Raw genomic sequence first — 13976 nt, 5'->3', positions numbered from 1 at the left:
CTTTCTCCCTCACTTGGTGTCTGCCAGCTTTCCTGCTTTTGCTCTCTCTCTCTTCTGTTCTGCCTTGTCTCTTTTCTCAAACACACCCATTAGTGACTCTGGACCTTTTTTAAAACTTTTTTTTTAAGTGGGGTAGGGGAGAATTTGAGAGAAAAACCCTCACCCACCCATTCTTGCCAACTAATTCTGCTTTCCTACACACACACACACACACACACACACACACACACACACACACTGGCGACCTCCAGATGTTCCCGACCCAGCGGCCATCTGCTGAGATTACTGGGACGCGCAACTGAAGGAAGGCAGAGGGGGCAGGGATCCGGGTTGCAGGAAGCTGGGAGAGGCCTTGTGGAGTAGGAGGGAACCGCGCACTTTTTAGACGCTCCCTAGGGTGGAACCCGTGCTCGGCCGGCGGGGGCAGGGCTGCTAAAACGCCCCCCTAGACTTGCACTTTAACGACGCTCCCTGAGCTTCCTGGCCTGTTGCCGGTGCAGCCACTGGGTGCCGAGCAAGGGGAGCCCGGCGGCGGGCGGGGACGTGGGGCGGGACGAGCGGCGCGGAGAAAAGCGCCGGCCCATGGGCCAACGCCGGGTCGCCTAGGTGAGCGTGCCGAGGCGACAACTGCAGACCTGCCAGGTGGGTGCTGTCGGGAGGCGCAGCGAGATCGGCGCGCATTTGGAGGTTTGGAGCCCGGGACTCCAACCTCACCGCCCCATCCCGTGAGCAGGCCAGCGCGAGGGGCGGGTCCGGGTCCTGCCAAGGCCCCTCAACTTTTCCGGGACACCGAGCCATAGAGTCGGGGGAGCAAGGGTGAGGGCTTTCAGGAGACAAAGGCTCTGCCTGGGGGTCGTGGGCGTGGGCCGGCGCCTCCAGGGTCTTTGTAAGAACACGTGCATCTCACGGTACTGGGTCTTTTGTGGATTTGGGTTCGGAAGCCAGCATCTGCCTTGCCTTTGTGTGTGCGTGGCTTTGCATGGCTATCTCGCTCCAGTGTCCCCGTTTTGCAGCCTTGCGTTTGGTTGTGGGGACCGGTGGGCGCTCCTAGTGTCCGCATACGTGGTCTATGCTTGTCGACGTGTCTGAGTTGAGTATCTGTGGGGTATGTGCGCACTGAGAGCCCTGAAGCTGCCCCGACTCTCTGCTCCCTTTCTGTCCATCGTTTTCCCCCTACTTGGCTTCAAACTTTTCTCTGGGTTCCTCCGGCAACGCCTGTTGGCAGCCCTTCTCTGTCTCACCTCCGGAGGTCCTTTGAGCCGGGAGGGGATGAGATGGATTTGGTGGGTTGGGGGTGATCTGCAGTGCCTGGCGACTGGCCCGGGCCAGGACTGGGCGGAGCGTGCGGGACACCCTCACTGGACCCCAGTGGGAGGAGGGAGGGGACACCGCTGGTCTGGGCTCCGGCCTGAGGCCAGAGACCCGGGAATAGCGTACTGCTGGCAGTAGTCTGCTCTGCGCTCCGGGGACAGAGTGAGTGCGGACTGAGATCAGTCTGTTTGGTGGAGAGACTTGATTGGCTTTGAGTTCCGGCTCTGCTTTAACCCGACCCCAGAGTGAGGGGACGAACCTTCCAATCCAGTAGGTGAGAAAAGCCACGGTTTGTCTGCATCCGGCCTGCTCGCGGCCCCTAGCCCTGATTGGGCTGTGATGAAAAGGGGCTTTCCACACACTAGTTTCCCAAGGGATGGCCAATGGCTCACGTAGGGCACGGGCGTGTTGCAGAGCCCGTTGAGATTCGGTCACTGATGTGGATGAAGTGAGAAGAACTCTATGCCGTGGGAGCGGAGCGCACCGTGGTGGTAACCAGCGTGGCGAGCTTAGCTGAAAGCGGCTCCCGCCCACACTTGGCCAGGCTCAGAGGTGACTCAAACTTTGATCCTTTCTTGCTCCATGCTAGCCTTTCGGATAAGTCTAGACTTGCAAAGCCCTCAGAGTGGGAGGGGCTCCATCCTGTCCGAGCTTTTGATCCTGGGTGGCAAAGATAAGTCAAACACTTTTTTTCCCCAACCATCCACCCCAGTTTGTAACTTAGAACTTTGGTCAGTACTACCCCGTCGGAGTGGGAGTGGGGGACAAACTTGGGAAAGGCAACGATGGTCACTTTCTTTTCGTTTCTAGACCTTCCTTATGAGAAAGGGAGTGTGGACGGTCTCTGTACTCTCTTGATTCTCCTGATTACCAGAGATCGCAGAGCCTGGAAACAACTGTGTTCCCAGGCATCAGTTTGTTCCTAGGGAGGCTGGAATGCACCAGCCTGGAGTACTGACCAGTGAAAAGACAAAAGCTGGTGTCGCTTATCTTTTACATGACAGACTCGGCAAGAGATGGAATCCTGACCAATTTTCTTTTTAATTGTAACTTCTGGCTCACCGCAGAGACAATGTACTTGATTGGGTTCCCTATCCTTTCTCAGGACGCTGAGCCTGGGAGTTTCCTGAAGACATCTGGCCCCACTTCGGAAGTGTCCTGCCAAAGCAAGTGCTAAGACAGGCAGGTCCCATAGGAGCAGACCTGGCTGAGCAGGTGACTCTCTCTACTCAGGGGTTTGAAGTTTGCCAAGAGGTGGCAGAAGCTGGAAAGGCCTCCCACAGTACATGCAGGGTTCTGTGTGTTCTGGAAACAGCACACGGGTACTTCTCTTCCTGTCAGGGTTCAGGGTGTTGGGGAATAGGAGTTACCCAAAGGCTGGGAGGGAAGGCAGAGGCCAGTCGCTGAGCATCAGTCTGATCTCCCATTTGAGCCTGAGTGCAGAGAGCTGCTGGAGAAAACAGAACCATGGGGCTGGGGTGGGGGGTGTTTGATCATTTTTTCCTCTGGCCTTTGGACGGTGATGGAGTCTGGGAGGCCTGTCTGAAGGCAGGGTGCTGCATGTCTTCCAGTCAGGAAGTCTGGGAGTTGTGCTCTCCTTCCATAGCCTCTATCACCTGGCATGTGTCCTGTCACCTGTCTGATTCTCAGGCTCCTTTGAAGGGAAATTTTGATCCCTGTTCACTGATGGTGTTGTGACTGGTAAATAGCATAACAAATGACTACATGTGCTAATAAACGGAGATTGGTTTTTGGGTGTCTGGTTACATACATTGTGTGAATACAAGAGGAGGCAGAAATAACATGAACCCTCAACTTTAAACCTGGTTTAACCACTTAGCCAAACCCTTAGTTCCAGGAAGCACCCAAGCAGAAGGAAGCCTTTCTGTCCCTGTCATTTTCCTCCTCTGGTTTCTGCCCCCACCATGCTAGTATCCACGCTAGAGAGGAGCTCGGCACATTCTTAGACAGCCATAGCCCAGTGGCCCTTCAGGGGATGAAAGCCAGGTTAGGCTGGGAAGGCCTCACGAAAAGGTAGCTTTTGAATCAAACAAGTGGGAATTTGTGGAAGACAAAGCGGGAGGGCTTTGCCATCTTTGTCAAAAGAAGTAGCCTGTGCAAAGAAAGAAGTCCCTGGGGAGTGACGGATATTCAGCCTGAGAGGCTGTCTTTGTGGAATTGGGTTTAGATGAGGCACTGTGGTGGGGGCTTGGTCTTCAGTTGGAGGCTGTACTCTGGTGCCCAGCCACTGGGCACTTGTGTAGAGCTTTGGCAGTGTTTAGAAGTGGAGGCCAGAGGCCAGAGGGCTACAGAGTTCTCCCGAGTATGACCTCTGCAGGGTGAGGAAGAGGACAGACAGTGACCTACCTGCCCAGGAGTGACTGCTGATTTGGTGCCAGCTTCTCATTTGACCATAGGTGGCACCCCCTACTTCAGCTTGCTCTGGCTTCTGTCAGTCACCTTCCCAGATCCCAGGGAAACTTGATCAGGGCCCTGGATGTGACACAGAATCCAAGACCTCCAGGGATAACTTCTGGGTTCTCCTCCTTCTGATGTGTCTTAGCATCTCTTTTTTGGCCCTGCAGTCACTCACAGAGGCAAGACAACACTCACTGAGACGCTCTGGGGCCAGCTCAGGCTAAGTCCTTCCTTTATCTTAAGTAATCCGTCCAGGGCCCTGCCGGGAGCAGCACCAGTAGCTCTCCGTGTTTCGAGACTGGGGTGTCACATGAAGTCCTGTAAGGACCCAGCCTTCAGGTCCCCTCTCTCCTGCCCCATGCAACCTCTCCCTGCGTTCTCACATGCTGCTGCAGATCAGTGGGAACTTGACAATTTCCCCAAAGATTAGCTGGAAGGGGAAAATAGCATTTAGGGCCTTGTCTATCACCCTGTGGGTGACATTCTTCTGGTGGGAGGGTGCTGAAGTCCCAGGCCCCACTCATACCATGAAGGAGGCCAGGTGCTAGGTTCAGAATACCTGGATCCAACCTTTGTCTCGTCAGTGGCCATGTGACTCTGGACAAGTCGCTGAACCTCTCTAGACTCTCTAGACAGTCTTAAGACCAGTGCAGTGCCTTTGACCTTCCTGGTTTTGCAGGGTGGTCAGACATAATTGCTGAGCATGCATGGGACAGGCCGAAGTGTCCTTTGGTGACACTGTCACCTTCTATGTGCTTGAACGCCTTTTAGGCATTTTTGTTTGTTTGCTTGCTTCCTTGTTTTGAAACCGAATCTTACTATATAGCCCCAGCTGCCCTGAGCCAGGCTAGCCCCAAACTCAGAGATCCTCCCGCCACTCTCAAGTGCTGGGATTAAAGGCATGTACCATCAACCCCCAGCCAATAATACCTGGTATATAGTAATATATTACCTGATCCAGGGGCTAAAAAAATTAAGAAACCCTAACTCCCCTTTTCTGCCCACAGAGGATGGCTAGGTAAGCATGCCATTACAGCCCAGCATTACCAGCTCTGAGCAGCTGTCCACACTGCCAAGTTTGCAAGTTGAGGCCAACTGTGGGTTTGAAGCTATCATGTCTGGGTCTGGTTCTAGTAGCCACCCCTGTGGCTTTCTTGCTGGGTCTCTGTTGCTGCCACCCTGCCACCAAGTCTGACTTTGACTTCAGTTAGGGAAAGATACCTAGGTTAAAAAAGGAGGTGCTCTGTCCCAAGCTGCTGGCACCTTATGTTTGAAATTTGAATTTTCTCAGTACCCTCTGAAGGAGGCCTGTTGGTAGCCTGAGGTGTGAGAGGCCAGGAGGGAGGGGTAGTGGGAGACTGTGGAGACAGAGAGCGATTTGTTCCACCAGGCAGGGGCAGGCCAGTAGATGTATGTGATGCTAGGACCGTGTGAGGCGGTGGGCCCCAGCTACTGGGTCTTGCTATGCTGTCTGCATTTCCCTTAATGCCCCTCTGGGCCTCAGTCAACCATCATCTCCAAGGGCTCTGCAGCTCACGAGCCTGGAATTCTCTGTGTTTGTGGACAGTGTGAACAACAGCTGACTGTGTAGGAAAGCTGCTACCCAGAAGACAAAGAGGGTCCAGTCCCTAAGGGGATTCAGAGAAGGAAGGGAGAAGGGCATCTCCAACTTCCAGAGGCCTCTTGTATGGGAGCAGTTGATCTCTGTGGCTTTACAACGATCCCCTAGGGCAGTGATGTGGCCAACTCTGTCTCCTGGCAGGTTCGGGATATGATGAGAGAGCCGCTTGGAGCTGCCAGGCTCGTAGCATTTATACCTACCGTTCATGCTTGACCTCACGGGACAGCAGCCTACTGTCTTTAGGGTCACTGTGGAGATGACATCGTGGGCCCTAAATAGTTCATGTCTGGCCTCACAGGACCTGCTGTCTACCAGCTGTGTGAAGTATCTTGCCTTGTGTTCTGTTGGTCCTCCGGATGTCTTTCATCTGCAGGTCAGGCTTTGTAGAAAAGATCTCTTGACCTAGAGATCGCTCTTCTCCCCAGACATCCTTGATGGATGCCTGTCTGCGCTGCCTGCCTGCCTCTGCCCTTTCTCCCTGGGGCAGAGGGTCCCTGAATGGAGGCTGAGCAACATTAATACTGCTGCACAGATGAGGAACTCAAACTCCTGGACATAAAACTGTGAAGAGTCACAAGAACTCCTGCGTCCAAGATGTTAGTGTTGTTGCTATGGGTGAGAGGGGGCCCTAACAATCTCTCCCACTCACACCCAGCGAGGCTTAGCCACATGCTTTGTGCTTAGCGTTTTTGTTCAGCTTTAAAAGTCTGTAACTCTGGGGTTGGCACTAAACCCTGTATTTGTGAAGATGGGAAGCAGAGGCTTGCAGAAGGGTGGGACTTGACTGGTGGTCACAACAGTCCAGGGCAGAACAGAGACAGAGACCAATGGCTTCTGACTCTCCCCTGGGACTTGTCCCAACACAGAGTTGCCCTGTTGCTTTCTTGTCAGCGTCCTGGAGTGTAGTGAAGCACGATGGGGTCCCTCTGTCTGACATCTACCCTACAGAGACAGAGTAGCCCATGCTGTATATCTGTCAGTGTCCTGGCTACATTGGGCATGTCCCCCATAGGGGGACATGTCTAGTCCTTACAGCAGCTCTTTGAAGGACTGTCTTCCCCTTTTCATTTCCTCTCTAGTATCTCCAAAATATTAGCAAGTGGCTCTTCAGATCCTTTAATGGGAGATGGGAGGGTTGGTCTCATTGGGCAAACTTGAGGTCTACAGGACAGGGGCTTGTCTCTTCCTGTTTCCCACTAGAGTTCCCCAGGGCCTAAGCAAGGGCCCTGGGAGATGTTCATGGCACAGCAGAGCAAGGTTCTGGCCTAGAGCATGTATCACCCAGGCTGCCTAGGTGGGTCTCCACCTGCAGTCCTGTCTCCTTTATCTCGTGGCAAGGACCGCTGCTATGTTCCAGATTCTCCAGGGAAGGCTGTGCACAGCTCTTCACAGATGAGGGTGCAGGGGTTTGTTGGCTTGTGTGAGGATGGCAGGATAGACTTTGCCTCCCTGTGCAGAGTCCAGGGCCAGGGCCCAGAGGAGAGCAACATCTGGGCTGTATTTGCCCCGCTGGTTACATAAACTAGAGCTCAGGAGAAGCCTCTTGGCATTTTGTGAGCCATTGTATAATCACCTCTGAGAGCCAAAGGGTGATTTGGGGGCCCCTTGCGGTGTTTATTTAAACCCCAGGCAGGGTGGGTTGGAGCAGATCAGCCTAGCTAGAGGGCGGGGTAGGGGTGGGAGTAATGATCTCTGGGAGAGTTCCCTGGGGAACAAAGGGGGCCTGGAGCAACTTAATATTTTCCTCTTGGTGCAAACATTGGAACACTCTGTCCTGCCTTGGCTGGGACTAAGCCCAGGATGCACCTGGGCCGGGTTTAATCCTCGAATTGGTCTCTACAAAAGAAAGGGGTGGGCAAGAAGGGCCCCAGGGTTGGGTAGGGGAGGCGAGACCAGGACGGAGCCAGAGTGCAGATCAAGTGGCTGCCCCTTTAAAGTTTCATGCAGGGCCGGTAATGCTACCCAGCTGCTCCCCAACCCCCAGCCTAGAAGGTGGGCAGGTCCTCACCCCTCTCACTTCACCCCTATTTCTTTCTCTGGAGGCCCGTGGAAGGGAGACAGGCAGGAGGACAGGCCACCCAGATGAAGAGCCTTCTGTCTCCTGAGTGGCTACCTAGCAGGGGAGGGGGCCACTTAGAGGTTCTCAGTTTATAACCCTCTGGTTCTCATGCTAATACCACCCAGCACGTGATTGCAAACCTTGAGTGTGCCTATACGGACCCATGTGACCCTTAGATATGACAGCATGCATAGCGTCAGACATAAGTAGCGGCTTATGTTGTAATTTCACAGAAGGAACTGAGGGGAAGGGGTGAGTGGCTTGGGTCGCAGCAAAGCCCCTTCTGGATTCTGCCTACTTCCCAGCAGCCCTCTGGGGGCAGGCGACAGAGATAGAAGCACTGAGCAGGCCTCCGTCTAATTCTGCCCTGTTTTGTGCTAGTTTTGGTGGCGAGGCACTTGTTCTCTCTGGGCCTCCGTTTCTTTTCCTGTACAATGGGGTAACAAGCCAGCCACCTTTCACAGTTAAAAGAGGGAGAGCAGAGAGGCGATCTGGCTATGTTAGTGGGAAGTAAGGCATGGGTAAGAAAACAGAGGCTTAGTTAGGATGGTGGATGTCTCACAAGCATCTTTGGGAGTCTGGACACTGGATCTCAAGTAGAAAGGAAGATGTTACTTACTGCATTGAGAACCAGCTAAGGTAGAGGGCAGTCAGCCAAGGATCCTGGCTCTGGTGTCTACGCCACATGGTACCACCATGCTTAGCTGTATTCATGCCTGTCTCTAACCCTTCAAAGCTCAGTTCTCCCTTAGTGGGATGGAGACACGACTCTGTCTTGTAGGTGATGGATGGTAAGGGTTAGAGGAGACAGTGTTCGGAGGCAGCCAACTCAGCAGCCGACCTGTGGTTTCATTTCAGCAAAGGTGAATGAAGCCCCCAACTCCACACTTGTGCTGTGAAGTCCTCTCTGGCCACACGGGTCTCCAGCAGCCTCTGAACTTCAGATCAGTAGTTATAGTAAAAGCAGCCAAGAGACCGTCCGGTCTAACAGATTTCACGTAAGATGTCCGGGTACCCTTACTTTGGTCAGAGCAGGCCACTTGGATCTCATGCTCCTGGTTGGAGGTCCACCCACCTGGTCCAACCCTTAACCGTACAGATGTGGGGACTGAGGGCTTAACCGTACAGATGTGGGGACTGAGGGCTTAACCGTACAGATGTGGGGACTGAGGGCTTAACCGTACAGATGTGGGGACTGAGGGCAAAGAAAAATAGGGACTAGGGGTTAAGAGTGTTCCAGGAGCGGTGACAAGTTCCAGCTGTGTCCCTACACTGGGCTGTCTCTTATAGGCCAGGATGCCAGTGTCTGGTACACCCACCCCTCACCTGCAGCTCTCTTTCCAGGTGTCACCATGCTGTGCTCTCTGTTCCTGCTGCTGCTGGCCGTGGGCAGAGTGCAGACGACTCGGCCGTGTTTCCCTGGCTGCCAGTGTGAAGAAGAGACATTCGGCCTCTTTGACAGTTTCAGCCTGATCCGTGTGGACTGCAGCAGCCTGGGCCCCCACATTGTGCCTGTGCCCATCCCTTTGGATACAGCCCACCTGGACCTGTCTTCCAACCGGCTAGAAACCGTGAATGAGTCAGTCTTGGCAGGGCCAGGCTATACCACACTGGCTGGCCTGGATCTCAGTTACAACCTGCTCACCAGCATCATGCCCTCTGCCTTCTCCCGACTGCGCTACCTGGAGTCACTTGACCTCAGCCACAATGGCCTGGCAGCCCTGCCGGCAGAGATTTTCACCAGCTCCCCCTTGAGTGACATCAATCTGAGCCATAACCGACTACGAGAGGTCTCGATATCTGCCTTCACCACCCACAGCCAGGGCCGGGCACTGCACGTGGACCTATCCCACAATCTTATCCATCGCCTGCTTCCCCATCCAGCCCGGGCCAGCCTGCCTGCACCTACCATTCAGAGCCTGAACCTGTCCTGGAACCGATTCCGAGCTGTGCCCGATCTCCGAGACCTACCCCTGCGTTACCTGAGCCTGGATGGGAACCCTCTGGCTACCATCAACCCAGATGCCTTCATGGGGCTGGCAGGCCTCACCCACCTGTCACTGGCCAGCCTGCAGGGCATCCTCCATCTACCACCCCACGGCTTCCGGGAGCTCCCAGGCCTTCAGGTCCTGGACTTGTCAGGCAACCCCAAGCTCAAGTGGGCAGGAGCTGAGGTGTTTTCAGGCCTGGGTTTGCTGCAGGAACTAGACCTGTCAGGCTCCAGCTTGGTGCCCCTGCCTGAGATGCTGCTGCATCACCTCCCTGCTTTACAAAGTGTCAGCGTAGGCCAGGATGTGCAGTGCCGGCGCCTGGTGCGGGAGGGCGCCTACCACCGGCAGCCTGGCTCCAGCCCTAAGGTAGTCCTACACTGTGGAGACACCCAGGAATCTGCTGCCAGGGGCCCAGACATTTTGTGACGAATGGTGTGGCCTGAGGCCACTTGACAGACTGCTGCCTGGGCTTGCTCAGGTCCCCACTAATATTTTAATGTGCCAATGCCTGTGGAGAGTCTACAGGCCTAAGTGGCGGCCATCTCAGTAAAGATATGGGCCAAGGATAGTTTTTGTACCTGGGGCCTATACCCAATAACAAAATCTGCCGGTTTGTCACAGTGGCTCACCTCCCAGAACTCTGAGCAAAGGGACTGTGATGCCAAACCAGACTTTGGTCCCTTCCTGAGCCCTGCTCCAGTTGTCCCTAAGTGCCTTCCCTTTTGTCTGGACTGACCTGACCCATGATGTTTGGACTACATGTAGGTGAGCGCCCGCATTGCAAAGCTGACTCAGGTCCACTGGGCTGAAGGTCCCTTGGAGCCCAGTGTCTAGTCACACCTTTTTGCTCTGGGCCCATGAGGCCTACTTCTTCCTTTTCTCATGGAATCCTGGGTAGAATCTTAATAATAGAAGGACTTAGAGAGAAAATCAAATCCACCCTCCTTGTGGGGAAGATGGTAATATGGGACCAAGAGCAGCAAACGTGCTCACCTGGTGTCTTGGAGCCCAGCCTCCTGCTGAGGTTGGGGGCTCTGCCATCCCTCCCCTGCTGGGTACCCTGTTACCATTCATTGTCTGTGCTGTTTCCCATTGTGCCCAGCAGTAGCAACAACAAGATCACATGGGTGGGGACCCTAGGTCCGGTGGCCAGCTTATGGCAGGAGCAAAGTCAGTCCCCCTTTCAGAGCCTCAGGAAGCTTGGAACACCTCAGTCACAAGCCTGTCAGTTTCTTCCTCTGGGATGGGAGTCCCGCAGCATCGAGACTGGAAACGTACACATTTCCCCCAGGGACCCTGTCTTACGATGCTTTTCTACGTCAATGCAATTGTGGCCATCTGGCCACAAGCTCCAAGGGACTTACAAGCTCAAGGGCCAGAGCCCAGAGACCCATTTTCCCCTCCAAGGAGTGGGGCAGGAAGGGTCTCCCAGGCACGCTGTGCTCACCCCCAGGGCCACATCTCAGCTCTCCAGCCCTGGATTCTTTCCTGTCTTCATTTTATGAGTTGTTGCCCTTTTTTTTTTTTTTTTTTTTTTTTTAATGAACTGTCACTTTTAACCCCCTCCTCTGCTGGCCGGGGGATGGAAAGGAAGATAAATGTTATTTGTTCACTTTTGTAAGACTCTGTTCTGGGTGTGGGCCAGGAGGTCTTAGAAAGAAGCTGGCTGTCAGTGACCATGTGGGCATTGAGGCTGGTCCCAGAGATGCTCGAAAGTCAGTGAAAGCTATGCCTTCTCATGCTAGCCCAGCCCAGCCCACCCTGCGACTGGTTCTTGGTTTAATAAACACATGTAAGAGTTCTTTCCACCACTGAACTAGCATTTGCTGACAAATCACTGGACTGGGGTTGGGACCACAAAGATACATTAGACCCTACCTTGGGCAGCTTATTGGGGGTGTATGACAATGTATGAGAGGCAGCCACTTGGGTGGACCAACCCTCTTTCTATACTCCATCCAGTTCCCTCACCCACATCCATGCCACCCCACCTCCACCCACCATCTGTCCAGCTTTAGCAGTGAGCTTGCTGGGGCCTTGCATGCCCCTGCCTCAGCTCAGGCTGTAGCTGTGGGGCTCTGTCCTTGTCCTACTTGAGCCCCTCAGCTCTTTCTCACCTAGGACAACCAGTTCCTAGTGTGCCTTGCTCTAACGGTCACTTCTGTTTGAACACTTCGGTGACAGCTTACTTCCAGTTTTTTGGGGACCAAGTTGGCTTGTCAACAGTTTGGTTCTGACTGACCAGTCTAAGGAGGTATCCAACACCGTCATCAACACCAACAACAATCTGTTGCTATACTCGAGCCAGGCTCTGTGCTGAGCTGGGTTCGCTGCCATGGGGGACACAACAGGATCCCTAGCTTGGAGCCAGTGATAGCCTAGCGGGAGCCTCGCATCGCTCATGAGAGGCAGACCAGAACAAGGAGGTGGCACTCAGGAAAGGTCATGGGTGAAAGGTGGATGGCATGGAGTCCAGAACATTCCAACAATGGGCATCCATCCAGGGATCTGTGTTTCCTTGCCAGTAAGGTCACCATGGGAAATGTATCTACTAGAAACTCTTGAGTCCAGGGTACCTGATCAGTGCAGAAAGAGCTGAGGTGGGAGGGTCCCAGTCACTCATGGGGGGATAGGCAGCCCTGGATACCAGGCAGGATAGGCTTCAGATGTAGGAGCGGGGAAATAATGTACTATTACACAATAGGCCTGGGCCCTCCCGAAGCCCTGCTGGTGGAAGAAATTCTGTTTTGTTTTGAGACAAGATCTCTCTACGAAGTTCTGTGCACACATAGGAATCTTAAAAACAGGTACAAAGCCAAAAGGGGGAGGAGAGAAAGAGAGATCTCAGCATTCCGGCTGCCACAGGGGCAGGGGTTGGTGGTGGTCACCAGCGATGCAGGATTCCCGAGGCAGAGCCAGGAGGACGATGGTTTACATTCAGGCTCTGGGGCTGCAAGGTTGGAGGTGAACTTGTGCTGCTAAATTAGACCCTATCTCAAAAACGGTAACAAAGGTAAAAACAAAAGGGGAGGCAAGGCTTGAGCTCCTGGAGTGAAGGCGAGGGCACAGACATCAGATTGCAGCCTCATCCTGTGACATGAGATGTCCAAACACTGCCATCCTAGCCTCTTGCCACCTTAGACCTCCCTCACTGGTAGTGCTCTCGAGAGGCATCTGGCCCACAGCACCACCTGGTGGCCACACCCCAGATTGGATGGACTGGTGGAGGAAGGCTTTAAGTACCATTCTCAGCTTCTAGCCACCCAGATACACTCAAGAGGGTCTCCCCCCAGCCCCCCAGAGGTCCTGTCACTTCCAGAATGCCTTAGAATAAACAGTCTCCAACTTCGTGCAAAGATTCCGTTTTGGATTCACATACACACACATAAAAAAACAAAACAAACAAACAAACAAACCACAAACCGATTGTGTGACTTCCCTGACCCTGAAAAGTGAGGGTGAAGATACCTCTGTCCACAAGAGGAGGGCATGAAGTCACATTTGTGCAGAACCAGAACTTTGGCAGTCACAAAATAAGGTGCCCCAGAAGTACCCTTCCTCTCTTCCTTGCAGTTGCGTCCAGAAGTTTTTCACCATATGTCTTAGGGATTTACTGCTGTGAACAGACACAAGGCAACTCTCATAAAAACAACATTTAACTGGTGCTGGCTTACAGGTTCAGAGGCTCAGTCCATTACCATCAAGTGGGAGCATGGCAGCATCCAGGCAAGAATGGCACAGGAGGAGCCGAGAGTTCTATGTCTGAAGGCTTCTAGGAGATGACTGGCTCTTGCATGGTTGGTTAGGAGGAAGGACTCATTGCCCACCCCAACAGTGACACCTCCAACAAGGCAACGCCTCCTAATAGTGTCACGCCCTGGACCAAGCATATTCAAACCACCACACCTTATAAATGAGGAAAACAGCCTCACTTTATCTACCGATACCATCATCCTCTCCTTGGCTGTTACTGCTAGAAGAGTGCTCAGAGACACCAAAAAGCCATCAGATTGAAGTTGTTTTTCTGTTGCAAATCGGGGAGATTGTACAACTCTGAGTAGATCCTATCAGACTATGTTGTGTAGACCCTCTAGCAGAAAAAGCCGAGGTCAAAGCTACGGATGTTTTTCTTCAAGGTCAAAGCTGCAGATGTTTTTCTTCTTGGCCCCTTTTCACATGTGTGAGACTCAAGCTCACACTTTGAGGTGCAGACCCAGGTCCCCCAGCAGGTGGCAGCACTCTGTGCTTCAGACCTAGCTAGACAATTTGGGACACGGTGTACAAGAACTCGAGTCTGCTGTTCAGAAGTGTTTAAAATTTCAAAATGGCAAGAGGAGCCGGAAAGCAAGCATAGGGTCCTTCTAAGGTGCCACTGTCCATGAAGCCACTGTTATGGGCTCTGGTCATCTCAATAGTAGAGAAAGCGAAGGCGTGCCTAGTGTGGTGAGGACACAGAACAGTCTGCTTCAGAGAGCCCATTGGAATCTTCGGGAACAGGAATTCCATTCTCTGTGTAGCCACATTCCAGTCCCTGTATCTTCCATACCAACAGGACCAAGGGCACTCAGAAAGAGTA

At 53.4% G+C, this 13976-nt stretch overlaps 1 protein-coding gene across 10 annotated transcripts; it reads left to right on the top strand.

The window, feature by feature from the left end:
• Positions 1-493: 493 nt before the first annotated feature.
• On the top strand, positions 494-11216 carry Tsku (tsukushi, small leucine rich proteoglycan). 10 transcript variants are annotated; one of them, XM_006507832.3, is made up of 5 exons: positions 495-642; positions 1726-1863; positions 2417-2526; positions 8268-8407; positions 8754-11216. In XM_006507832.3, the coding sequence occupies exon 5, from the start codon at positions 8762-8764 to the stop codon at positions 9824-9826; it is 1065 nt and encodes a 354-aa protein (XP_006507895.1). In that variant the 5' UTR covers positions 495-642; positions 1726-1863; positions 2417-2526; positions 8268-8407; positions 8754-8761; the 3' UTR covers positions 9827-11216. The 10 variants fall into 10 exon arrangements, with proteins under 10 accessions (XP_006507899.1, XP_006507895.1, XP_006507897.1 ...); XM_006507834.3 differs by lacking the exon at positions 8268-8407; NM_001168541.1 differs by lacking the exon at positions 1726-1863 and having other exon boundaries at positions 596-642.
• The last annotated feature ends 2760 nt before the right edge of the window (positions 11217-13976 follow it).

This window comes from Mus musculus, chromosome 7, assembly GCF_000001635.26.
Source record: "Mus musculus strain C57BL/6J chromosome 7, GRCm38.p6 C57BL/6J".
Classification (NCBI taxonomy): Eukaryota; Metazoa; Chordata; class Mammalia; order Rodentia; family Muridae; genus Mus; species Mus musculus.
This window is presented reverse-complemented; position numbering and strand designations above follow the sequence as displayed.

What these genes read in the sequence shown, in the direction of transcription:
- Tsku (XM_006507836.4), top strand. Translation starts at nt 8,762, where the DNA reads ATGCTGTGCTCTCTGTTCCTGCTGCTGCTGGCCGTGGGCAGAGTGCAG.